The sequence below is a fragment of the Triticum dicoccoides genome, chromosome 6A, assembly GCF_002162155.2.
Source record: "Triticum dicoccoides isolate Atlit2015 ecotype Zavitan chromosome 6A, WEW_v2.0, whole genome shotgun sequence".
Lineage (NCBI taxonomy): Eukaryota > Viridiplantae > Streptophyta > Magnoliopsida > Poales > Poaceae > Triticum > Triticum dicoccoides.
Window position 1 is genome coordinate 150537937 of NC_041390.1, and position 26139 is coordinate 150564075.

The window sequence follows — 26139 nt, forward strand, 5'->3', positions numbered from 1 at the left end:
ATACTTTCATGGTTTAAGAAACTAAAATACATGGTAACACTCCATGTTATAACAATTGATTTTAGGCGATATTATCTCAAAGTATAACAAATGATATTAGGTTGATTCAATATGATCGTTCTACTAACGTCACACTCTCAATGTTGTTTTAGCACTATCGTTTACACTTAACGATATCCTAAGATCCGGAAAACATGATCACCAACAACACTTGAGCCAGTCTCAAAGGCAAGACCGAGAACCTATTCTTTTACCGTTTATCATTCTACACGTACATATGATATTTCCACTAAATAGCATATTCCAAGACCATAACAGTTATAACATGAAATATATAGTCTTAATATGAAAATGCAAATATAATAATGCAACACTATTGCCTCTAGGGCATATTTCCAACATCGATCCCTTCGCTGCTAACCGAACCCAAGCGGTTCCTTCGTTGTTAACTGAACCCGAGCGATCCCTTCGCTGCTTACTGAACCCGATCGATGCGAGCGAGAATCGTGCACATATGTTGTTTGCTGGCCCAATCGATGCATTGTATCGAGCCCCCAGCGCGAGACGTGAGTTGACCTAGCTGGTTGGTTGCTTCTTGATGAACAGTCCCCGTTGCTAGCTACCGCGCGCGTGATACGTAGATCGAGTCAAGACCAAGCATCCGATTGCATCGAATCCAACACCTTGCATGAGACGTGTTGACCTAGCCTTTTGCCTGTGGATGAACAACCCCCGTTGCTACCGCGCGAGTACGCCCCACCACAACCGTTGGGGTTGGATGAACATAACCCTGTGGTAGTAGGCGATTGGCGCTTGATGAACATGCATGATCCAGAGGAGGGCATGCCACGGTACGCCACACCTCAGCCGGGTGGGGATGGATGGGCAGAACTCTGTGGAGGCCGTAGGCAGTTGGCGGATGAACAGTAGCCCATGGAGGGGCGGTAGGAAATTGTTGGTGGATGAACAGTAGCCCGTGGAGACCGTAGTACGCCACACCTCGCCGATGAACATGGCCTCTTTTCTATCGTAGGCGGTTGAACAGAACTTTGTTTCGTTCGTTTTACGATACACCACACCCCTCTCGATGAACATGACTCCATGCATGTGTGGCGGAGGCCCATCTATTAGTGGGTGACGATGGGTGCCCTACACATGCCTTTTTTTAATAGAAAACACCCTCGCTAAATTACACAAGAAAGCCTTAAATAGAGTCATAGATAGATGAGCCTCACCTGTCCATGAATAATACAAATTAATTTTGAAATGAAAACTGATATATCGCACATCTATCATGCATGTGTGACTATCTGGGTGGGCGGTGGGTTGCCACCCTCTTGCATCTCTAGAAGTGAAAACTATTAGGAAATAAATTAGGCAATTAGCACATGTTTAGCCGTCATTAGTAAGGGGTGTGTCCAATCCTAAAGAGTCATGTCTCTTCTCTCTTTATCGTTAACAGACACTTATTGTGAGGGGGTGACTTTGAACAAGCACCTCTTATTTTCATCTCCTTTCAGATGTAATCTCTCCGTTCCATAATATAAGAGCGTTTTTTACATTAGTAGAGTATATACAAACCGGGACTTTCAAATTTCAATCTCGTTTTACTCTAAAAAAACCAATCAAACAGAACTGAAAGTCTGAAACCAAACACTGGGCACAAATTCCGGAGCCTCGAGAGCCACCCGTCTCTCCACTCCATTCTACGGGCTCAGCAATTAAGGCCCAGTTAGCCTCTCCCTTTCTTAATTAATTAAGATTCCCAATTTTTCAGACCAACTCGCATTAATTAAGATTTATGTCGACCCTAATCTAGTCCCCGGCGCACGCACTGCGCTCGATAACAGCAGCACCCATGGCCACGGAGCCCGTGCAGAGACGCTCTCAGTCACGCCCCCACTTGCCATGGCGAGACTAACCTTCGCCGCCGGCGCTGGCGCCGTGGTGGTGGTGGCCACCGCGTGGCTCCTCGCCGCTGCTGGTGTAGCGGCCGGGGACCCGCCGCTCTCACCCAAAGGTCTCAACTATGAAGGTGGGTGCCCGCTTGCGGCTGGCGTTGGCTGGGGCGGCTGGGTTAGGGTTTGGGGATTTGGTACTGCGTGGAGGATGTTCTCGTGTTAACTGTGCTCGGTGCGCTTTGTGCGGCGTTTCAGTGGCGGCGCTGATGGCGGTGAAGAGCCGGATGCGGGACGAGAAGGGGGTGATGGCCGGGTGGGACATCAACTCCGTCGACCCCTGCACCTGGTCAATGGTCGCCTGCTCCCCCGACGGATTCGTCGTCTCGCTGTGAGATCTCGCTCCCTGATTTGTTGTCTTGTTGTCGGACTGCGCCTGCGCGGATGCTCCTTCTGTCGTCGTTGCTTTGCTGTTGTTGGTGATGCCGTGCTGTTTTGTTTGGATGCTGGAGCGCAGGCAGATGGCTAACAACGGATTGTCGGGGGCTCTGTCGCCGAGCATCGGGAACCTCAGTTACCTGCAGACAATGTAAGGCCTTGGAAACGAACTCACCAACCCGATCACAGTTCCTGTTTCCTTAGTTCATTTGACACGGTGTGTCTTGCAACACCGTTTCAAGTTTGTAGCTATCGAGCCGAATTGCTTCAAGATGAGGAGGTTCGTGCTTGTGTGTCTAGCCGTTGGAAAATTTGAAGCACAACTGCTGTTTAGGTTGCAGAGGCCAGGGAGTAATAAAGCTCTTTCTCCCCACCCAGCAAACAAAATTACTGTTTAGGCGATTCCGTCAGTGCCTGATCAGTATCGGGATAGTTAGGGAGCTGAAGGTAGGAACTATACAATGCAAGTCTTGCCTTTAGTTGAATTTATGATGCGTGCAAACTCTCAAGGCCAGGACAAGAACTGGTGAATAGAATAATGCTGAGAGATCACAGGCGGTACAACCCCTCCTGAACAAAATTTCTTTTCTTTATTTGACAAGAATGGGTGTTATTGGGCGTGCCATATTCTTTCAGAACTCAACACAGCTAAATCAAGCTTACTTTCTATTCGCAAAAAAATTAAAAAAATCAAGCTTACTTTGTACGATTGACGGCAAACGTCCAGCAATACTTTCTATTCCTTATTGTACCCATCATACTGTGTTCACCCTACTTATATGAACATGACCTTATGCGCATTGTATGCATCATATTTATTATACTTGTGCTCTCTCAGTCATGAGATTGTATTCTTTCTACTGTACTGTTTGTAGATCTTGTTTCACTGACTTCCATCTGTCGCACTGAAAACGAAATTTACTACCAATGCTTTGTTGCTCAACCTTTTTTTCTTCTCTTGCCCCACTTCAGGTTACTACAGAATAACAGAATATCTGGTGAAATTCCTCCAGAGATAGGGAAGCTGGCCAATCTGAAAGCTCTTGATCTTTCAGGTAACCAGTTTATTGGTGAAATCCCGAATTCACTGGGGCAGCTTACTCAACTAAATTATTTGTAAGTATATGCTAATCTATTACCTCAAATTGACAATCTATCTATTTGGATTATTTATGTCTTGCTCTCTAAAGCATCACTGTGTCTGTTAGATTTACATGCATATGTTACAGGTGAATTCTGATTAAGTTTGTTGTGTATGCCTGCCCAAGAAACGAAAACTCCTCTGTTGTGAATACAACACATATGATGAATTCTAATTAAGTCTGGTCATACAATGTCAGATAGACCATGTAGAATTAAGCAATAACCACTACACCTGCGATACTAATCTATTGAACTAATTCCGAGTATAAAGCTAGCAAAGTCGTACAAGCTTGATGACACAATGTGTACAAATATTTTTTTTTGGAGCTATGTCACTGTTTGGAAAAAGCATGCATACAATTGTAACACAACAGTCATACATGCACATGAACCATATTTGGAATTATGTCTAGAACTCTAGATATATTGTTCCTCTTTTGCCCGTGGGCCACGGCAACTAAGTGAAATTGTTGTATGTTTGTACTCCCTCCGGTTCCAATTACTTGTCGCGAGCGCTATAGAAATAACATTTTGCAAAAAGGTCCTCCCGGTTTTGAATCTTCTCCATCCTGGCCCTCGTCCCGTGGCTTGGAAGCTCCTTCGCTGCTCCGCCGTCCTTCCCCGCCGGCCGCCTACCTCCGCCCCAATCAAGAGCCTGATTTCGGCTGTTGCTGCGCTGCTCCGCCATCCGCAGCTCTGTCTCCCTCCGCCGCAGCGCCGTTGTCCTTCCCCGCCGGCTGCCTGCCTCCACTCCAATTGAGAGCTCCGTCACCGAGGTCTGCCGTTGCTGCGCTGCTCCGCCGTCCGCAGCTCCCTCACCCTCCGCCGCAACATCGACATCCTTCCCCGCCGGCCGCAGGTCCCTCGCCGGCGCCACCCTCCGCTCCAATCGAGAGCCCAAGGTCCGCCGCTGCTCCGCCGTCCGCAGCTCCTTAACCCTCTGCCGCTGCTCCGCGTCCGCAGCTCCCTTACCCTTCGCCGCTGCTCCGGCGTTCATAGCTCCGACAACTCGAATTGATCATCTGCTCCTCTTGGCGTGAATTTGTGCTCTAAATACCACAAGGCTGGAGCGATTTGAACTGAAATTTTCACGTCCCCCATAAGCAATCACAAAAAGAGAGTAAGTACTCACATCCCCCATAAGCAATCACAAAAAGAGAGTAAGTACTACAGCTTGGTTCTGTTGCTCGATACCTGTGATTAATCTGCTGCTCCTATTGATCCTCTCGACGCAGCGGGCAGCGGCTACTGTCCTCTTGATCCTTTGATGTTCCTGTCAACTGGTTCCTCTCTGTTGTGTTCATCAAGGAAATGGTGATCACACTCTGAAGACTGTCAAATCACACTCTGAAGATCACACTCACAAATCTGCAAGCAAATCAAAACCTACAGATACTAGGTTAGCACACTCTGAAGATCACACTTACTCCATTTTCAGTAGACAGTAATTACTCTACTGTATATATTGTTGAATAGTGTACATCAAAGTAGAGCACACCCAAAAATTCAGTGTAGACAGTAGGAGTAAGCATAGACAGTAGACAATAGGAGAAAGTAAAAACAATGTAGGCTTCTCTTTTTGGCTGATTTTTGTTTATTATACTGGTGTCACTGTATTGACAGCAAAAAATAATAAGATGTAAATTTCACCAAGAAGTAATAAGATGCTAAGGAGTATTGTTGTCAAAGTGTCAACAGTAGGAGTACCTTTTGTTTTGCTGTTTTGTTCTTGGAAGTAATAACATGTTGTTAACTGACATTAACATGCCATTCTGTTCTGTTCTTGGAGTAGTTCCAATAACATGTTGTTAACTGAGTTCCTATAACAGTGAAACAGTAATTAGTTAGACAGTGAATAAAGCAATACCCCTGACTGAAACATAAAGCATACAAAAGGAATATATGGTTGATGATCTACTGCCAAAACAAAATAAAGCAGTACAGATACAAGAGTAACTTGCTTATTTTCATGCTTACTGTCATGCTTTTTTAAATGAATGCTTATTGTCATGATCAGGTGAGAACATGTTGAGGACCTGAATCAGAACAGAGAGCAGAGGTACAACACTATGGTGCTCCCAGATCTGAATAGCACTCCACCTGGAGGAGAGGAAGATGTACATATGTCTGAAGAAGAGGAAGATGTACATATGCCTGAAGGAGAGGAAGATGTATGTATACCACGGGCAAAACCAGATCTACCAGACACTCACAAATTTGCAGCATATATTGCACTAAAAGCACTTAGCAGGGATGGAGAAATTGACAAGAGAGACAAAGAACGTGTAGCTGGTCTGCTGAACACAAGTGTCAGAACCGTTGAAAGAATATGGAAGGAGGCAAATGCCCAGCTTGCAAGAGGAGAAGAGATCAATGTGTCTAATAAAAGGAAGCGGAGATGTGGTAGAAAGAGGGCAGACCTTGATCTCTCGAGGATACCTTCAATTCCCCTCAACAAAAGGTCTACACTGAGGGCACTCGCTAGGTCTCTGGATGTACCATATTCTACCTTGCGGAGAAGGTTCAAATGGGGAAAGATAAGGAAACACACAAACAGTCTGAAGCCCACTCTGAAACCAGAAAACAAGCTATCAAGGCTCAAGTTTTGCATTTCAATGATTGATCAAACAACAATAGCAGATGCAATGCCCTCTTTCATTGATATGCAGAACATAGTTCACATCGACGAGAAATGGTTTGATATGACGAAAAGGAACAGAACCTATTACCTCCATGAAGAAGAACCAGATCCGGTGCGCACTGTTCAAAACAAGAATAGTATCGGCAAGGTCATGTTCTTAACAGCAGTTGCGAGGCCACGATTTGATGATCAAGGAAATGTAACATTTGATGGCAAGATAGGAGTATGGGCCTTCATCAAAGAAACTCCAGCAAAAAAGGATTCCAAGAACAGACTCAAAGGGACTAAGGAACTAAAGTCGGTCACAGTTACTAGGAATGTGATGAGGGAATACCTATGTGAAAAGGTCATTCCAGCCATTGAAGTACAGTGGCCCGAAGACAATCGAACCATCTACATCCAGCAAGATAACGCAAGAACACATGTTCCTCCAGATGATTCAGATTTTCTAGCTGCCGTAGCAGAATCAGAACTGGATATCAGGTTGATGCAGCAGCCTGCAAATTCACCTGATATGAATGTCCTGGATCTTTGCTTCTTCAGCTCAATTCAGTCCTTGACGCTTGAAAGTGCACCAAACAACATCAAGGAACTGATAGAATCAGTTGAAGAAGCATATGATAGGTATGAAGTGCACAAACTGGCGAGAGTGTTTATAACCTTACAGTCAGTCCTGATTGAGGTTATGAGAGTTGAGGGAGGTACAGGATACAAGATCCCGCACATGAACAAAGATAGGATGGAGAGGGAGGGGATGCTACATATCAATCTAAGATTCGATGCTGAGCTATATTGGAAAACATTGGACATTATAGAGGGTCACTAAAGGAGAAGCAAACACATGAAAGATGAAAGAGGGAGTAATTGTTAATGATTATTTGTTAATGTGCTGTTAATTGCATGTAACCACAGAATATATTCATGTATAATCATATTTTGTTAATTTGTATGTCAATGGAGTAAAAAAGCTTACTGAATTCTCTTTCTCTCTTTTATTAAGAGTAGGAGTGTTGTTAATTGTTAATTTGGATTAACTGGAATAATTTGGATTAATTGAAGATAAAGGAGGAGCAGAAAAAGAAAAAAGAAAAATTTGGACAAGAATTACTCCAATAACATGTTTGGACAAGAATTACTCCTTACATGCTTGTTGGCCTTAATTGCCCTCTAGTGGAGTTAAATAAATGGAGTACTACAAGTGTGTTGCAAACACAACTCCCTCTGTTTCATTTTTCTTTACATACTCCAACATTATGTTGTTGTTTACAGAGTAGAAAATATTTGAAGGAGTAAGGTTAATTGTACTGTTCATTTTGCACCACAAAGCACCATAGCACCATGGAAAATTATTCCTGTTCTCTGTAGAACTACTCCGTGGAAAATTACAGAAAATTAGTCCAGTTCTCTGCAGTACTACTCCATGGAAAATTGCAGAAATTTTGAGTCAAAATCTACACAGTGATGTAATGATCAGAACATCATATGATTGCGTTGGTAATGCCCAAAAATTCAAGGTTGCATATGCTCCAATACCCAGATGTGAAACCACAAAGTTAGACCCAATTCATCTAGATGAACTGAACATTAACCATAGTGATGTCAGCTGGAGGTCAATCTGCACATAGATTTAAATTGCAGAAAATCTACACATGTTCGCTGTAGCAATCTACACAGTACAGACAAAATTGCAGCCATGGTTGATGCTCTTTCAGGCCAAAAAAGAGCTACTGTACCCCACTACTCTGTACAAAATTGCAGAAATTGCAGAAAAACTTTTCCATGATGAAAATTGGCAGTACCTAGAGCGGTGATGAAGAAGGCGGTCTTCATATGGTGACCTTCTTGTAGCCGTCCGGCGAGGTGACAGCACGATCCCCTCCACCGCCACAGATCTCCAGCCACCCCGGAGCCCTTGCGGGATGCGGCAGGGCACTATGAACACCCCGGAGCCGTGGGTGACAGCGAAGAGGAGGATCCGCGGTACCACGAAGCTGAGCGCGTCCATGGCGAAGTGCTAGGCGGCGCTGTGTTCTGCAGAGGAGAAAGATGCCATTTTTCCCAATGGAGTGAGAGGGGGAGCTACGCAGAGGAGTAAGCCGGAGGAGGGAGCGGGCGAGCTGCGTAGAGAAGGGGGCGGAGGAGCTACGCAGGGAGGAGGGAGCGGGAGGAAGGCGCGGGCGAGCTGCACGGAGGCCGACGATGGCGCGGCGGAGCAAGCAGAGTCACGGGAGGGGGCGAGAGCAGCGGCGAGGATCGCGGGTTGTGTCGGAATAAAGGGGTGGGTGTTTTTGCAAATTGACCAGCGCGACGAGTATTTCGAACCGGAGGGAGTACTAGCAATATTTGCAGTTACCTATTTGTATGGTTTTCTTATATTTCTAAGTAATTCACATTTTCGTATGCAATACATGTTACAAAAATGTTTGCTATCTTTTCTTAAAATTACTAGCCTGAGCAGACACACAGTTTGACAACTAATTTCTTGATGACTGTTGCTTTGCAAATCTTTCAGGCGCCTTGATAAGAATAACTTGTCTGGACAGATCCCTATAGATGTTGCGAAGCTTCCAGGTCTCACATTCCTGTATGTCTCCAGTTACATGTGTATTCCTTTTCTGATAAATGGTGTGGCTAAATGTGATTCTTGATGTTCAAACTGACGTGGGAAATATGTTTCAGTGACATATCATTCAACAATTTAAGTGGTACAGTTCCAAAAATCTATGCACATGACTACAGGTAAGTGGGTACGAGAGTATGTATAATATGCTCCATTTTTTTATTTAGCTCCATTTGCTCATCCAAGTTCTTTGCATAACTGTGAAGTAGTGCTTGTGTCATCCTTCATATGCTAAAACTCGCCGTAGTCATACGCACATCATCCTTTCCTTTCTATTTCAATACTTCACTGAATATTACTGTACCTATGCTTTCCAGTCTCGTGGGAAACAAGTTCCTTTGCAATTCCTCAATTCTACATGGCTGCACACATCTTAATGGAGGAACTAACGGTAATGTTTTTACCTATCATCTGTTTTTTAATCTTTACTACAACTCTACAAGTGCACCCTTTTGAACTAACTTACCTTTTTGGGCGTGCAACTAACTTACCTTTGACTACAGATACAGTGTCTAGACCATCGAATAAAACGAAGAACCATCATCAATTAGCATTGGCGATTTCCTTAAGTGTCACATGTGCCACAATCTTTGTTCTGTTCTTTGTATGCTGGCTAAACTACTGCAGATGGCATTTGCCTTTTGCTTCTTCTGGTAATTAGCTAATCATCTATAACCTTACTATCGGAAATACATGATTTGATGACCACTTATTTATTCAACTATAGATCAAGATCTTGAAATGGAACTGGGTCATCTGAAGCATTTTTCATTTCACGGCCTGCAAAGTGCAACAGACAATTTTAACTCAAAGAATATATTAGGCCAAGGCGGTTTTGGTGTTGTTTATAAAGGCTGTCTCAGAAATGGAACTTTAGTGGCAGTCAAGAGGTTAAAAGATCCCGATGTTACTGGTGAAGTCCAATTCCAGACAGAACTTGAGTTGATTGGCCTAGCTGTGCACAGGAACCTTTTGCGCTTGTATGGATTTTGCATGACCTCGAAAGAAAGGTTGCTCGTATATCCATATATGCCAAATGGCAGTGTTGCTGACCGCTTGAGAGGTAACCTTTCATACGTCCACAAGATTTTATTTTTCTAATAGAAGTCTATGTTTTCCTTACTAAGAATTACTCCCTCCGTTTGGAAATAACTGATGTGGTTTTAGTTCAAATTTGAACTAAAACCACGTCAGTCATTTCCGAACGGAGGTAATACTTTTTTTGCCCTGTGTTTTGCTATTCTATTATTCCCTTGTTTTCTACCTCCTTCTCTTTCTAATGTAAAGCGAACTTTTTGCAGAGTATCATCATGGAAAACCTTGTCTTGATTGGAGTAAACGTATGCAGATTGCTATTGGGGCTGCCAGAGGACTACTATATCTTCATGAACAATGCAATCCTAAGATCATTCACAGGGATGTCAAAGCGGCAAACATATTGCTTGATGGAAGTTTTGAAGCAGTCGTTGGGGATTTTGGATTGGCAAAACTACTTGACCGACAAGATTCGCATGTTACTACTGCAGTCCGGGGAACTGTTGGTCATATTGCTCCAGAGTATCTCTCAACAGGGCAGTCTTCAGAAAAGACCGATGTTTATGGGTTTGGTATTCTGCTGTTGGAACTGATCACTGGACCTAAAACCTTGAGCAACGGACATGGTCAGTCCCAGAAGGGGATGATTATAGATTGGGTAACTTCTTTTGCTCAATCTTTACGTACTATAATTGATGGCATAACCTGGAGTAATTTGACGACCATTTCCAACAAAGTTTAGCTAACATGAATAGGGAAGATCTAAAACAAAAAACTTCTTTTTCCTTTGTATCATCATAGATTCGTAGTTGGTGATGAAATAAGTTTATTGGCAAATCCTTAATACTACAATGCTTAGCAAAGGCCTAGTTGATTTCCTGGCATAAGCAGGCACATCGGATTTTTGTGGATAACACGTTCGTTTAGTATAATGCTAGGCAGCGCTCCTGCCATTTACATGGAATTCGTGGTATACTCTGTTTATCACCCGATGTCAAAATTTTAATCCTGTGCAGGTTAGAGAGCTCAATGAGGAAAAGAAACTGGATAAACTAGTGGACAGGGATCTCAAAGATTTGTTCGATGTAGCCGAGCTAGAGTGTGCAGTCGACGTGATTCTCCAGTGCACGCTGACCAACCCTATTCTGCGGCCCAAGATGTCAGAAGTTCTCCAGGCCCTTGAATCTAATGTGACGCTGGCGGAGAATGGTGTGGACTTGAATAGAGAAGCGCTGCTGCCTTATGGAGGCTCTTGCAGTTTCTCTGTGAGACATGGGGATCCTCACGACTCATCGTCCTTCATAATAGAGCCAATTGAGCTATCCGGTCCTAGATGATGGCAAGTGCTGGTTTCACGAGAGAAAACAGAGGAAAGCGATGATAGTTGTACAAAACATGTATAGACTGGATGTAGTCCAACTTGGGAGGAGCTTCCTCAGGTTGCGTCTCACAAACCATTTTCGGCTAGAAACTAGGAAGATCATATGTTTCCACTGCAAATCTGTATGCCACCACAAACTGCAACCAGTATGGTCTTTACGGATAGAGGTAATTACCATAAAACCGTCATATTTAGGGCTAGGGTAACCGATTGGTACTACATTTGGAGCAAATCACACCGCAACACCATTTTTTAGGCACGTGTGTAACAAATCGAGCTTATGAGAGAATCAGTGTGATTTGTTATATGCAAGTCTAAAACTGGTGGTGTAATGTGATTGTTTCTAAATATGGCACCAATCGGTTACCTTAGCACCAAATGTGCTGGTTTTATGCAACTTCGTCTCCTGAAGACTATTACCTCTACCTAAGTTGTTGTGACCCCTGAGTGGAAGGGATGATGTAGTGCAAAACACGGTAACTTTTGGGACTTGTAACGGCACATGGCAAAAGGTCTTCTTTCAAAAAAGGGAAAAATCTGGAATTTTTAGCCGAATTTTAAAATGAAAAAACAAATTTAACTTCCAATACATAAAGTTGAGTAAGCATATGTACTCCAGAAAAACCAACGTCAGTTCATCACTCAAGTTGTACTTATTACTCCCTCCGTTTGAACTAAAACCACGACAAGTAATTTAGAACGGAGGGAGTACTTATTTCCTTCGTCCAAAATTACTTATCGAGGGAATGAATGTATCTAAATGTATTTTAATTTTAAATACATTTATTTTTATTCATTTCTTCGACAAATATTTTTGAATAAAGGGGTATTATTTTTAAGAAAAACTCAAGCACGCACCGCTGTACAGATGGCAGGGCACATGCATATGTATCTCCCTGTCAATGTAACACGGGCAGGCCACACCATGCCAGGTTGCTAGCAAGCGCTGGCTGAGACACAAAACATTTGGGCATGTCGCCGCACATATACTCACGCTCTCCTTGTCGGGAGGGCAGCTGCTTAATCCAAAACTAAGACAAATACAACTAGAAGGAGCTGCAAACCAACTTGTTGTTGAATGATTAGAAAGGCAGTGATATATTCAGCTCATCAGAGTTAAAATCTTAGATTTCACGTTCAATATGTATACATTTATATGAGCATTTACGTCTGAATTGTATTAAGAAAAACTACTAGGAAAGTATTGTTGAAATTTTGCTAGTAGGTCTTTGGTCCAAAGCCCAACTAAAATTCTGAATTCTCTTGGTCCATTCATGCACACATGTGAGTGCAGTGAGTGAGACTAAAGTTTAGTCCCACCTCGAAAGTTGAGAGAGTTGCACCTTTTTATAAGGTGAGTTCTTCTACCACTTGTATGAGCATGAGAAGAGGAGACCTACACGCGCGCTCCTCCTCCTCGCTCGCCTTGCCAGACGTCTACCCTAGCCGCCGCCGCTTCGTATGGTTTTTCATCACCGTTCCAGATCATTGCGCCGTCAAGCAAGTCTTCTCCATCCCGTCAATCTGTTCATCTACTATGCTAGTTCGCATGACTAGTTTAATATCTGCTATTGCTGTCATGATTTATCTTATGTTCATTCGGATTAAATCTCGTAGTAATTTACTCATATTTTCAACAAGTATCAAGTATATAGGAGCAAACGTGTTCCGTGGCTTCCTCAACACGTCACATTCCAGCCCTCCACCCTCGGCAAGCAAAAGCCCGGGCGGCTGGATACGACGTTCATTATCTGCTCCAAAAAATTTAATAAGTAGATAACGATACCACACATGCATTTACCGATCCACCCCTCTACGCGTGAAAGCTTGACCACACTGAAAGACTTGCGTGTGCAAGGAGGCAAAACATTAAGCATGGTTAGTTTAGCTGATTAACTAAGCTAACTCGAGTTGGGTTGGACTTTTCCCAGTCTCGGTTTAGACGACAGTTGTGACTTTGACCTGCCGTACGTCAGCGGGTCGTCATGGCACATGTGTCAATCGAGCTCCTCGTGGGCCCCACATATCTACATTCTATACACGCCTCAACGGCTGAGATCGATAGCCCGTAGGTCAGTCATCAGATTTTTTTTTCCCGAATTTATTTTTTGAGGTTTTTTTTTCCAGAATGCAGTCACCAGTTAATTAATCACGGTAAGGAACACGGTACATGTGCACTCGAACATGTTAGTCAGAGGACAAATTAAGGAGCTGATACCTTATCTTTTAAAAGATGAACAAATTACAGGCGGCGGGCGTGGCTAAAGAAAGAGACACATTTATTTGAGAAAACAACATGTGATCAATTAGGAGCGGCGACTTGACCAGTGGTAGTAGTACTATAGTACAGTAGATGCATGCATGGTGGTGGTTGCAGTCCCCAACTTTGCTTCCGAGACAAGCTAAGGCGAGGCGTCCAATCTAGGAGGAGGAAAAGATTCCTCGCTATCAACTCGTTGCCGCTGCACTACACTACGCACCGAAAGCTGAAACTATTTACATGCCTTCCGTTTCACATGCACCTAATCAACTGTAGCTGAACCTGTAAAGTGGTGTGGCGTGGCTACTATTACAACTACTAATTACTGTCTTAATCAGCTGGCCTTTGCTTCATCGCACGCCCTCTCTACGGCAAGGCCAGCAAAAATTAACCTTTGGAACAGCAACAACGTCGTCGTCTTCGCAGAGCGGAGAAAGCAAAGCTTGCTGTTCTCGCTGGCTCTCTGATTAAGTGTACCTTGATTGATCAACGGGGTATAGGGGTGGAGTGGTGAGGGGATCATCCGAAGTTGTAGCCATTGGGGGTGTTAGTGGAGGCCGGCCGGGGCAGCATCTGCGCCGCCTGTATGCTCTGCAGCAGCAGTCTGTCCTCCGCCGACGACTCGAACCCGTGCAGGAACGACATGTCCGCGCCGCCGCCGCCGTAGTCGGCGTACTGTTGCTGCTGCTGCGGCCGGAACAGCTGGCTCTGCTGATGCTGCTGCTGCTGCTGCAGGGACGACGTGGCGGCGGACGGGCGGTGGTGGCCGAGGTGGTCGAACGACATCACGGCCGAGCTCGGCGACGGGCGCACCGGCATGCCGCCGCCGAGGCCGTAGTCGCCACCGCCCGCGCCGAAGCTGATCACGGGCCCGCCGCCCGCGCCGGCCGGGCCGTAGGGGCCGGAGGGGATGCCGGTGAACTGCTGCACCATGGCGCGGAAGTTGGTGGTGTCGGTGTTGAGCAGCGTGACGGGCGCCCGCCGCGAGGCGCGGGACCTCCGCCGCGCCGGCTTGCCGACGCGGCCCCCCTCGACCCCGGGCGCCGACCTCGTGGGGCTCCCGCCGCCCGAGCCCCCCGACGTCGGGCTCGACACCGTCACCACGCTGCCCTCCGCCGCCGCGGCCCCATTGCCGCCGACGCCGTAGATGCCCGCCCAGTGGCCCATGTTCGCGCCGGTGTCGCCCATGGCACGCAGTAGCACTGACCGCAGTAGGAAGGGGGAGTAGAGTTCTCGAGCCGGACGGGGAAGGCGGCTACTTATAGGAGACCCGCGACGAGTCAAAGGGGGTGCTCGGGGAGACAGCCCACCGTTGGATGGAGAGGACGGGTGATCGGACGGTCAGGGTGGGTGTGGGGTCGCCTTCTGGAACGTGGCTGACCCGCGCAGTTTGCGCGAAGCGTCGCGCCCGAGGTGGCGGCCCACTGGCGAACGGGTCGTTGGCGCGGGGCCCGCCCGCCCGCACCAGCGAGCCCCCGGCGATGGCGCCGTTAACTCGAGGCAGCTGAGCCGATTCCTACCTCCCCTCCTCTCTCTCTCTCTCTAAAAGGAAAAAAAGGATGTTTGAATCGGGTCGCCTGCGCCGGCTTGCGTTACGGAGTGGCGTCGCTGTTGGTGGCGCGCCGGTGGCCTGCCACGGTCGGGCTCGCCGCGGGCGCGAGCAAGCTAGGGTTCCACGACCGCCGATCAGCCGGTGCACTGCAAACACGCGCGGCGCCGCCGTGTGTAGTGCACGTCCACTTGGGCCGAGCGTGCCGAATCGAGCACGCGCGTGGACGATCTCTGTCTCTTGTGAACGAGATCCGCGGGACGCAAAGATTTAGCCGGCAAACAGTGGTCGCTTTTCACGCTCCGTCGATGGGATGTCCGCGCTTTACACAACATGCGTTCTTTTCATCTTTTTTTACGTGTGTGAACCGGCCTGGCCGGGGTGCGAAGGAAGAAGAGACGAGGGAATATCGTGGCACGCAGGCAAAGCGAGGACGGTCGACCGGTGCAGCTAGCCGCGAAGCTTCGACCAACTAAAGGCCAAAGCCGACGGACGGCGACGTGCATGGCGGGACGTGCGCTGAAGCTGAGGCTAGCTAGCACCACTGTGGGTGTGTGTGTGTGCGCGCGCGCTGTGGCGTTCATCGGCACGCACGTGCACCTTTGATCGGATCCCACTTGGACGACAAGGAATGTGCATGTCCACACTACACGGGCGGCCGGTGGATCGCGGGGAGGGAATGCTATGTCTTTTACTCCGCCCCGCTGGTTCAACAGAACACTCATAATTTTATTTTATTTTCATTATTTTCGCGTTTCAGGGGACTTTCCGGGAACAAAAACTCCATCTCCATAACAATGCTCGGGTAACTTAGGGGGAACAGGCTAAAACCATAGGCCAAGGGCATGAACTCTACCCACTGACTATTACTAAACGGGGAAGCAAGCAAACAAATTCACCTTCAACTCACCAAGCACATTGTGACACACCAATAAATGACAACAAAATAGTCCCCACACGCGTCGTGGCATCCTCACACCCTCCATTAAATGAGCCAGATCCGGCGTGGCCATCCCAAGGAGGGGGTGAAGACCTCAACAGGCTTCCGAGGAAGCACATACTACCTCCGTCCGGAATTATAGGTCCAGCTAGCCAATGTTGGTTGTACGGGATTAAAAGGCCGGCTTGCATTATTAGCGCTGCTGGTTCACGAGACGATTGGCCAAGGCGCTGCATGCAGGAAGGGGATTAAAAGTACTGTGCTGCATGCAGACTATTCATTGGGTGCATGCATGTAGAGGAGACTCCCGATTATACCTGGCCATACCTCGGGCCGGGCCTAGTCAAGCCCGATGCAAAAAACCCAGGCCAGAGCCCGGCCCGGCTCGACCGTCAGGCCTGTTTTTTGAGCCCGAGCCCGGCCCAAACTTGTAAAAGCCCGTCGGGCTTCGAGCCGGCCCGGCCCGTCCTTCAGGAAAACACAAAAACGATGGGTCCGGGCCCGGCCTGGCCCGGCCTTCGGGCTCAAAATCTAGGCCCGAGCCTGGCTCGGGAGTGGCGTCGGGCCGGGCCAGGTCGGGCTTTTTCGGGTCGGGCCGTTCGGGCCGGGCTGCCCATGGCCAGAACTACTCCCGTTGCAGCTTTTTGTGAGAAGATCGAAGGATCGGGCAAGTGCCTTGGTCCACCTGCGGTGGCTCTCCGGTCTTGTAATCCCGGACGGAGGTACTAAGACACAATGACCATGCACCTATCATCCTCACACATGCATTTGTCTTGTTAGTTTGAGAAAAGAATGTGGCAAAAGACATCACAAGATTAGAAGTAAATGGTAAAATATGACAAGAACTTTTAAATGTGGTACCCGTTGGCATAAGCCGTGGCTTGATGAGTTGATTGTGAAAGATGCAATTTACTCAAAGAAAAGACTTATGCAAAAAAAAAAATGAGAGTTAAGAGTGCACATTTAACCGAACTTGTGTGAGCATATGACCCTTGCTAGGTAAGCCAATTTTAAAACGTCTTGAACTTCTAAACTTGTATCGACGTGACTATATAAGCCCCAATTGATTCATTTTTTCTCATGTAAGTCAATTTTGCCACTCGTTGGATGGGCACCCATTCTTTTCCCTAAAGACCCTCCTTTTCTACTTCCTCTTCCAGTAGCTTGCCTCCATGCCTCTTCTTCGGCTCCGAGGTCTCGCCTTGCTACCACTCGATGCACTGCCCCTACCCCCGACGAGGTCCGCATAATCCGAGCGGGGATAAACAACTAAAAGCCCTCCTCCTCCACACGCAACGGTCAAGCCCCCGCCCCATGCCGTCTCCATTTACGACTCATTCCCTGCCTAGCCTCGAAGTTCCGCCTTGCCTCCCTTCCTTCTGCCTGAAAATCGACTTAAAACCAAATGTTTTTTTATGGTGACCTGCACCAATTCAAGTTTGCGACGCCTTACAAATAGCAAACGTGAGCTTGTATACGACGCCAAACATGAGTTTGCGGACAGAGCCCAAACTCCCAACATGTTTGTGTAAAAGACAACAGTGCATAGAAGTCTGCTTGGTTGCCCTGGCCGGTCAACAAGGTTTGGTGCGGCCAAAAACGACAGGCTTTTGGCATCTTTACGAGTAGTATTTTTATTTTTGATCGCCTGAGTTTGCACGGCTCTGACTAGTTGAAGGTCAAAGGAAATTAGACCCTCTCTAGTGGTTGGTGGTTTCAGTTGGTTCAACGCGATCGTGACTGCCCAGCACATATGGGATGCATATACAAAAAAAGAAGTTAATTGGCAACGTGTATAAAACATCCTACTACCTGGCCACATGTACGTGTTGTCATGTTTTTGGGTACAATCCTCTAATTAATTTAGTTAATACGTGTAGGCGTCGAGAGAGGGAGAGAAATAATCGAAGAATATGCAGGATGAAGCTCTGCATGCCCTGGCTCGGCTCGGCTCGGCTTAGGTGGCGGCTGGGCACATAAGCCGACGGACCGGCGACGTATACGTATGAGCTGACGTGATGGCACGAGTCAAGGAGTTGACTCGATAGTCTTTCCTCGCAATATTCTACTGCTAGCACAGAAGACGGGACTACTAGCGTTCTCAATCAACACTTTGATCACTGTTATTAAGTAACATTGTTTTAGTTTAAATTTAAACTAAAACAGCATCACTTATACCATTTCCAAAAGGAGCGAGTACATGGTTATGGCATTGGAGTTTGCAGTCTACCGGCTCTACTCCAGAATGAAATATACGACCACCACTGTTTCACTTCAAGCTTTATATTGGCCTAACAACAAAAGGAACAAGCTTTCTTTTTTAGGGTAGAACAAGCTTAATCTTCGTGACACAAGACCGTCCCTTTTAATCCACATCATTCAAGCCCTCTTTTTCGTCTGTATGATTTGGATTTTGTGAGTATACATTCCAGTATGTATATCCCACTAGCACGAAAAAGCTGTAGTATGTCGAAGTCGAGTGAAGATCGCACCATCTCGCGCCCGCGTGTCCGGTTCCTCGGAGAAAACGACCCGTCGCATTGCCGTTTTACCACATGTGGGTTTAGGACAAACGCAAGAAAATCCAGAGGATGGCGAAAGGATAAGGGTTCGGTTAGGTTAGGATCTGGTGCGGGGCGGGCCCCTCGACCAGGAACCTGGTTGACCTTTCAACCCTTGATTGGCGGGGAGGAAGGAGGCAAGGAACCGGTCAGGATGGCTCACTGGCTAGCTAACTTAACTGCCCCCAACTTCTTCAGTCTCTGCGTACTCAGTGCAGTCTGCCGGAGTCTGAGGCTAGAGCATCCAAGCAAGTATAAGTAAAAGAGTAGAGTGGTTGCTTAGCGTACACGTTGAAAGGCTACGCGCCCTACGATCGGGCCCCGTTGAAAGTTCAAGTCGCACTTGTGCGGCCGCATGGATTTTCAACAATTCCATTCGTGCATGTGCGTATATATAATGTCGTGTGTTGATCCACAGGTCTAAGCCCGTGCCTGGACGTTTCTGAATGGGGTCCGTCCAAGGGTCCTCTTAACCAGGCAACCGGCAAAGGAGGAACATTTCCTTTTTGAATGTTTTGACGACTTGCTGGCCACGGTTGCCGCCCGGTAGAAACGTTTTACTATAAAAAGGCACCAGTGAAAGGTCGTGCTGTATCATTCTTCGAAACTGTGTTCTGCATGTTTGGATTCTTCGAAACTTTTGGCTCAAAATTCCATTAGGAAAAAAAAGGATGTACGAAATTCCGAATGAACAACGTGTCTTCAGTAAAAAGAAAAGAAACATATAGTCTTTCTCAAGTACGATACCGCGTAACTTTTGCATACATAGTCAAACTGTCAAAGGGGCAAACTTTGCTTAATTACTAGAGTAGAATTTGAGTTCCATAGACTTAGGGTGCAAGCATACCATGATGTGCGAGTAACACGGTAGACAGACGTCACGCTGAGGTTGAAAACCCACTTGACTTATGTTTTACAGAAATCAAGTTCACAGAACCCAAACCAATCCTCAAACTGAAATCTGCAACATCTGGAAATCGCAGACTGAAGAAGATAATGTTTCTTACATCTGCTTCTGAATCTTTACCATCTTTGCTGTTGCTACATTCATCACGAAATATAATTCCATACATATAAAAAGACGCGACCTTGATGTTTTTTCACAGGCCTAGAGTAATCGTATCAAGTCGACTGGAGGTGATTCAAGAAAAGAAGCAAGAGCAGAGGTAGATTAGGCTTTCGTTGTCTGAGAAGATCTGTTTACCATGTATACAGCTCGCGAGACAGCGAATTCGCTGACCGCGCAAGGTCGCTGAAACGTGCTGTCTTGGCTCCAACTAATGCAACATCAACAGCAAAAATTCTAACTAAAAAAACCCAGCAAAATTTCAGCCTGACCACAGAGGTTTTTCACCATCACAAGAACCACACACATATATGAATATCGTATATATAATAATGATAACAAAATGTGGAATAGTACAAAACATCAAGGCATCAATGGATGAAAAAAAGTAGGAGTAGCTTACTTGCCCCAATCGCTATCGGCGGCGATTTATTTTGAATTTAATTCTGTGGGCTTCTTGTTTCCTGCACAGCATGCATCCCACCGCCACACGGCACAACAGCGATGACTGAAACCTACCTCTGCTTCCATGCCAACAGGTATCCAATCGCACGTCGCCACGGCACAGATCAGGTGATCTGGGTTCACAAGAAACCGGACACCTGGGTGAGGCATCTCCATCACAATAATCTGGTCAATTTGGCATGGAGTGTACTACTGTAATTCTGTTTGGATGCATGCATGCACGCAGCACCCAGCATTTGCTGCCATATGTTTCAGATGATGGTTGTGCACAGAATTGATGCCCCTAAAGCTCCCAAGAGATATAACCATGTACATGAACCTGCTTTACCCAGCTAAAGCATGCAGACGACGCAAGAAGTCAACAATAAGCAAAGCTTTTTGGTGCAAAGTTATGCCCGCTGATCAAGTCCTTTTCCTCAGCCTGCACCACAACCCGTTCTTTGTGTGAATTGTCGCGCCCGTCACCATCTCTACTTCATTGGGCGAGCCTCGCAGCTCCACGTCAAACTTTTGCAATAGCAGGGCCAAGGCCACTGTTGACTCCAGGAGCGCAAATTGGTCTCCCACGCATTTGCGTGGTCCTCCGCCGAAGGGGAGGAAAGCAAAGTCTGCTATAATCTGGCAAATGAAGTTTGATGAGGTCTTAGTTTCTTCAAGAAAGAAAGAGATCTATCAGTAGGATAGAATGACGAGACCAATGTTCAGGTATACCTCGTTGGGATACATCGCGCCAGGACTCCGGTCAGGATCAAACCCAGCCCACCCTTCTATGTTCTCATCCTTCTTTGGAACTGTAAACCTCTCGGGTTCAAACTCATTTGGCCTATCCCAAAAGTATGGGGACCTATGGAGATTGTATATCTGCAGTGCCAGCATTTTCACATAAGACAAACTTCTCAAGGAGAACAGAATAAAGTTTGGAGTCGATCATGAAGGTAACTTATATTGGTACCAAAACTATGAATATCTGAAAGAAAGAACCAGCTTAAATTTGCCAATTCCCCATCTTACCGAAAGAAATATATCGGTTCCTGCTGGTATTTCGTATCCCTCTTTCGCTCCGTTGTACCCACCTATGAATTTGTGTGAATTAATTTTAATAACACAAGTCAGGTATCACATCGCATGCCCTTTGATATCTGGCACATGTTTTTCTGATTGTTGGGAGAAAGCTGTGTGTGTTAAAGAGAAGATGGAACCTGGCAATTTATCAGGTCGGAGAGAGCGCCTGATTAACAATGGTGGTTGAGGATACAAGCGAAGAGCTTCAACAATGATTAATCTTATGTACCTAGAGCACATCATGAATGCAGTATGTGAAATTTAGAAACATTTATGGAGCATTAATACAGTAAAACTCTTACTAACACATGGTAAGAAAACGCTAGTGATTTTGCAAGCATATAATATGCAAACTATATGATGATTTTTTTTAAATTGACACCTGAAAAAAATAGTGAATAGAAGAATCAAACATAGTTCAATTTACAAGAAATGGTAACATAAGTAACATACTCCAATTTCTTGAGCTTTTCCGCAGTGATTACCCCATCGATCAGTACAGAATCAATCTCTGCCTGGGCTTTTCTCATCTTCGTGGGATTCTGTATCAACATACAGTATATTGTATGATTTCACAATTTAATGTTAGTTATCTGTTCATGTCGGTTAAAATGTGTACCTGGGCCAGTAGAAAAATAGACCATGTCAGAACAGCCGCAGTTGTTTCATGTCCGGCGATAAGCATTGTCATAAGATCATCCCGAAGCTATCACAAACCAAGAAATTTGTCAATTTATTTGCCTGATTCAAGTAGAAATACAAAGTAAAACTTCGAAGGGTATTACAACATTGGAAACTCCCTGTGCTGGAAGAAATAAATGGTGCAATGAACAAGTTATAGATGTTCCATTCATACCAAATTAAACATTACATGGGCGATTTACCTGGCGGTCGTCAACATCAGCTCCCCGCATGTCAACAAGGAACCTCAGTAAGCTGGCATCCTACAAATATAATGGCAACATTACGAACTGCCAAACTACCATAGTTATTTTATAAAGCAACCTGATAAGACCAGCATGACCCAACAAAATCAGGGGTAATAGGAACCAACCTTCAATGATGAGTAGTCTCTCTGCTGGAGTTTTTCCACATCAGCTTCCTATAAAAAGCAATGTTGAATTTAGTACAAGTTCCAGAAAAAGGCACCATGCATGACTAAATTTTTTGTTGGCACGAACCTGTCTTGTTTCTTTTGCATTTTTAATAAGATCATCAAGGCAATCATTGATAACCTTGAGGTCGCTGCGGAACTTCCGCTGTCTTGGCACTATCCATTGAGTTAAAGGAAGATTCCAGTAAGGGATGTAAAAGGTGGATCGATGCTCAGCTTCAAAAAGAGTACCATATACTGCCTGCACAATAGACATAGAAACCCCCCAAAGAAGGGCCGACAAAATAAGCAGAAGAGCATTAGTCATGTCTATTCATCCTAAACATGCAAGATGAGTACTCTTCTGTACTTTAACTCAATTTTGAAAACCAGAACAGATGCACTTCTCATGAACAAATTATCATCAGATAGTATAACTACGTAGATATTACACCAACCTTGATTACAGGAGATTCCTTATTAACAGAGTCAAAATCAAAATTGAACACTCCCAAGCCAATTATGTCGAGAGCCAAATTGGAGAATTCCTCTTCAAGGTTCACTATGGTAGATTTGTCACCATGGTCTCCCTTTTCAATAAGTGCTTCAAGTTTCAATATGGTTCTCTCTGAACATTTGTTAAATACTCTCACCATAGCTTCTATGAATAAGGCATGGAACCCAGGAGTTATAACTGCAGAACACACAGAATGGATAAGTTGCACCATTACAAAATGCAGTGGTTAAGCCACGGTCAAGCTTGTGCGGTCATCTGACCACACAAGATTTTGGCAGAACCCTTAGATTCTAGTAAAAAATATGCAAAAGCTAGTATAAAAGTTGCAAACACACATGTATCTGATATCACAAGTTTAAATTGACACCATATGCTTGTTTTCTTGGCACCGCCACTGACAAAATGTTTTGTGAATGCAAACACGAGGTAGGTTCACGTAGGCTCTGCAATAGTTTAATTATGTTGAAAAGTTGCGCCATAAGGTAGTTCCCATTTATGATAATATTTCATAAACCATGCTAGTTGACTCAAAGTCCAAAGAAGCGCTAGGAGCCTAGGACCAATTAGCAGGACTGGAGCTACTATCATAAAGCATACACAGGTAATCTCTATTTTTGAAAGATAAGTTAACCTTTGGTTGTTAGGTCGAAAAAAACATGAACAGGATAGTGGATTCATATCAATGGACAACAGTCAATCAGCTTCTATTGACTAGCAGGAACTTATACTGGTGTACAGAACATGAAGTATGAATGCACTCAAGGAAGCCTTAGAAGTGCAAATATGATTCAAAATCCGACCTTCTAACCTTTTCTCCTTTGCTTCCAGGTATCAAGGTCAGCAGGTATAAGACCCTTCCCCATTATTGGTTCTAGAATTTCAGCGAGAACTCCCTGATTTCAAGTAGAAAAGTATGTAAGAAGTAAGCTACTAGATCAATCCAGCAGTTATTCCTTACATGTATTCTTTTTTTTCCAGGGATTTTCCTTACATGTATTTAATACTGTTATATGCACAGTTCAGTCACGGGAAAACAACATATGCTACAAATAAGTTGCCAACCATTATAGTCCGAGCTTATCTAGAGTTTCAGATGATCTGTGTACTCATTTACATATGTTCACACAGTATGTATTAGAAAGCATACCTTATCATAACAGAAAGCATTTTCTCGCAGGATGTATCTAGCAACAATTGGATCAGAGACGACAACAAATGATTTGGGTCCAAAAGCAAGTTTGTAGACAGAACCGTGCTGCAAGGATAACAGGATATGTTAGCATAGCATGAGTTTTCCTCATGGTTGCTTGATTATGAACCTAACAATAAGGTAGTTACAATCAAATGAAATTCTACCATATGACAGCAGCACAACTCGATCAAAAAGACCAGACATAAACTATTAGTATTCACTTTGTGATGCTCCTGCTACTAGCGCTTTTCTTTTTATCTCGGCATGCAGCTCGTAAAGGCATAATTTTTCACTTTTATATGCAAGTGCAGTATTTCTGAATAGGGCTGTGAGAGGCCACATGTTATATGACTTGCATGGTGCATACAAATATGCCAAATCGAGAAGTTCATTTTAATGTTGATGAACACCCTCTTAAATGATGTTATGCGATTTTTTAAGCTGAAGGTGAGACGTCAACGAACAGAAGGTTTTCTGAGAGGGTATGATTAGCAATGTACACTGCATATAAGGAGACTTGATGAAAAAAATCAATGGCATGATTCAAATAAATATGGTTTGAACATGGAGTTAGAAAATGGCAATCAGATTATTACCATGCAGGTGGTCATCTGGTCAAGAGTACCAAATTTGTGGAATTATATCATGTAAGTATTCACTCAAATATCATGTACGCACGTCACGTGTATCTACTATTCGCTGAGCGCAGCTAATACATGCTTCCAGTAGGCAGAACAAAGAACTGCAATAAAAAGAGTAAACAACACGAGACAGAACGGGATAAGCACCTCGAGGAACCAATCATAGAGCGAATAGAAAAGGGGCCGGTCGAACAGGTCAGTGACAGCACCTTCGGCAACCGGCATATTCTTGAGGTTGCCGCCAGCGAGCAAATTGGTGAGAAGGTTGCTGGCGTTGTCGAACAAGTTCCTCTTAGGCTTAGTGGTTTTGTCAACTCCGGGCGACTGGCATCTGCATAAACACCAAAAATGAGGGCTAGGCACATATTATACTCTGCATAAACCAAACCTGGTAATTTGACAGGCGCCAGCACCACCACGTTTCGCATAAAGGAAACCACCAAGCATTATATCTTATCAATTAATGGGTCAAACCAACAGGATGCTGATAGACCAACAAGCATTATTAATTAATGTACTCTGTACTAAGTGAAGAAGGATAAATTCATCGTGGGCAGCTACAGAGTTAAATAGGCAAGTTATTTCAAACAAATTAGCTATAATGTGACGGGGCTTAGCAGGGCACACGGTGCAGGGGCAATCGATCGAACGCCTGATGGGCAGGGCACACCGGCGACTAAGTGGAGAACTGTGGAGTGTGAGGCTGGGGATGGCTTCCGTACCTGACGGGAAGGAGGCGGCTCCTCCCGTGAGCTGCCGACGAGGAGGGGTAGGAGGAGGCGAGGCGGTGCGTGCCGGTGCTGGACCTCGGGAGGAGCGTGGCGGCGGTGGCCGCGCTCATGGCCATGGCGCTGGAGCGCGCACTCTCGCAGTGGGAGAAGGTTCCACGGGCGCTGGCGTCGTGGCGGAGTCAGACGATAGATAAGGTGCCTCGTCCGGTAGCGTGGCTAGACTAGTGTGTGCGCGCCATGTGAGATCGCCGTCCGCGCCACTGGTTGGAGATCACGCGGCGTCCGTCGGATCGGAGGACGGTGGCGTGTGGTCGGTCGGTGTCAGGACCCAAGCCAAGAGCTTACTGATGAAGCGAGGCAACTCACAGGAAGTTCAAACGAACGACGGTCCAGATGAACACCAGAAGAGATCGACGGCTCAGATACCATCCTCGCCATCTCTGACCGTTACTGTTATTTTTGTCGACACCGTTAAGACTTGTAACAGTGGTTATCACGCGTGGCTGTGAGCTGTCGTGTGGCTTAAAAGGCAAGCGAGGGGAGGAGAGGACCAAGAAGATTCTTAGCATATGCTGTAGTAGTTAGAACCCTAGCTAGTGTACCAAGTCGGTCTCTGATCTCGCACCATTATCCTAAATTGTACCTCTGAATTGCTACAGCTCCCTATGAAATCGTGATGATCGAGTTCCTCTGAGTATTTTGATCCTCACAAAGGTATCAGAGCGTCGGTTGTAATCCTCGGCGGCGACTCATCGGCGGCGAATCAGGCTGTGGAGAGCAGGAGGTTGGGTTCTCTCGTAAAATCCCTCCCGTCCCTCCCAGTTTGCGGCGGCGGTGGTGTCAGGTGGCGGCGACACGGCGGCGGTGAAGTTCGGGCGCAGATCTCCGAGTCCGATCCGGTTGCTG

General features: G+C 45.7%; 4 protein-coding genes across 7 annotated transcripts; 1 reads left to right on the forward strand and 3 right to left on the reverse strand.

Moving 5' to 3' along the window:
- Positions 1-1810: 1810 nt before the first annotated feature.
- On the forward strand, positions 1811-11677 carry LOC119316349 (probable LRR receptor-like serine/threonine-protein kinase At5g45780). Its single transcript, XM_037590666.1, has 11 exons — positions 1811-2035; positions 2157-2289; positions 2416-2487; positions 3309-3452; positions 8633-8704; positions 8800-8859; positions 9058-9131; positions 9244-9393; positions 9468-9803; positions 10042-10433; positions 10792-11677. The coding sequence occupies exons 1-11, from the start codon at positions 1909-1911 to the stop codon at positions 11110-11112; spliced, it is 1881 nt and encodes a 626-aa protein (XP_037446563.1). The 5' UTR covers positions 1811-1908; the 3' UTR covers positions 11113-11677.
- Positions 3774-8448, reverse strand: LOC119316350. Of its 3 annotated transcripts, XR_005152885.1 has the most exons (5): positions 7920-8448; positions 5900-6049; positions 5187-5299; positions 4674-4865; positions 3774-4558 (listed from the first exon to the last, which is right to left on the reverse strand). XR_005152885.1 is itself a non-coding variant. In XM_037590667.1 (2 exons), the coding sequence occupies exon 2, from the start codon at positions 4474-4476 to the stop codon at positions 3979-3981; it is 498 nt and encodes a 165-aa protein (XP_037446564.1). In that variant the 5' UTR covers positions 4477-4558; positions 4674-4812; the 3' UTR covers positions 3774-3978. The 3 variants fall into 3 exon arrangements, 1 of the variants encoding a protein (XP_037446564.1); XR_005152884.1 differs by lacking the exon at positions 5900-6049; XM_037590667.1 differs by lacking the exons at positions 5187-5299; positions 5900-6049; positions 7920-8448 and having other exon boundaries at positions 4674-4812.
- Positions 11678-13350: 1673 nt separating the features above from the next.
- On the reverse strand, positions 13351-14628 carry LOC119316351 (neurogenic locus Notch protein-like). Its single transcript, XM_037590668.1, has one exon. It carries the CDS (start codon positions 14602-14604, stop codon positions 13936-13938), a length of 669 nt encoding a protein of 222 aa, XP_037446565.1. The 5' UTR covers positions 14605-14628; the 3' UTR covers positions 13351-13935.
- A 5199-nt stretch (positions 14629-19827) lies between these two features.
- LOC119316352 (cytochrome P450 97B2, chloroplastic-like) lies at positions 19828-25437 on the reverse strand. Of its 2 annotated transcripts, none has more exons than XM_037590669.1 (14): positions 25225-25437; positions 24650-24833; positions 23817-23924; positions 23478-23562; positions 22611-22846; positions 22241-22414; positions 22114-22161; positions 21944-22003; positions 21679-21765; positions 21513-21601; positions 21197-21288; positions 21009-21070; positions 20709-20858; positions 19828-20615 (listed from the first exon to the last, which is right to left on the reverse strand). In XM_037590669.1, the coding sequence occupies exons 1-14, from the start codon at positions 25347-25349 to the stop codon at positions 20400-20402; spliced, it is 1716 nt and encodes a 571-aa protein (XP_037446566.1). In that variant the 5' UTR covers positions 25350-25437; the 3' UTR covers positions 19828-20399. The 2 variants fall into 2 exon arrangements, with proteins under 2 accessions (XP_037446566.1, XP_037446567.1); XM_037590670.1 differs by lacking the exon at positions 25225-25437 and adding an exon at positions 24458-24603 and having other exon boundaries at positions 24712-24833.
- Positions 25438-26139: the final 702 nt, after the last annotated feature.

Bases quoted from the DNA above. Each gene is read 5' to 3' on its own strand.
- LOC119316349 (XM_037590666.1), top strand. From the start codon at position 1,909: ATGGCGAGACTAACCTTCGCCGCCGGCGCTGGCGCCGTGGTGGTGGTG. The intron at 2,488-3,308 runs GTAAGGCCTTGG...GCCCCACTTCAG, and splicing joins CTCAGTTACCTGCAGACAAT to GTTACTACAGAATAACAGAA. The intron at 9,394-9,467 runs GTAATTAGCTAA...ATTCAACTATAG, and splicing joins TTTGCCTTTTGCTTCTTCTG to ATCAAGATCTTGAAATGGAA.
- LOC119316350 (XM_037590667.1), bottom strand. From the start codon at position 4,476: ATGAACGCCGGAGCAGCGGCGAAGGGTAAGGGAGCTGCGGACGCGGAG.
- LOC119316351 (XM_037590668.1), bottom strand. From the start codon at position 14,604: ATGGGCGACACCGGCGCGAACATGGGCCACTGGGCGGGCATCTACGGC.
- LOC119316352 (XM_037590669.1), bottom strand. From the start codon at position 25,349: ATGGCCATGAGCGCGGCCACCGCCGCCACGCTCCTCCCGAGGTCCAGC. The intron at 21,071-21,196 runs GTTCCATCTTCT...ACAAATTCATAG, and splicing joins CCGACCTGATAAATTGCCAG to GTGGGTACAACGGAGCGAAA. The intron at 20,616-20,708 runs GTATACCTGAAC...TTCATTTGCCAG, and splicing joins GCGCGATGTATCCCAACGAG to ATTATAGCAGACTTTGCTTT.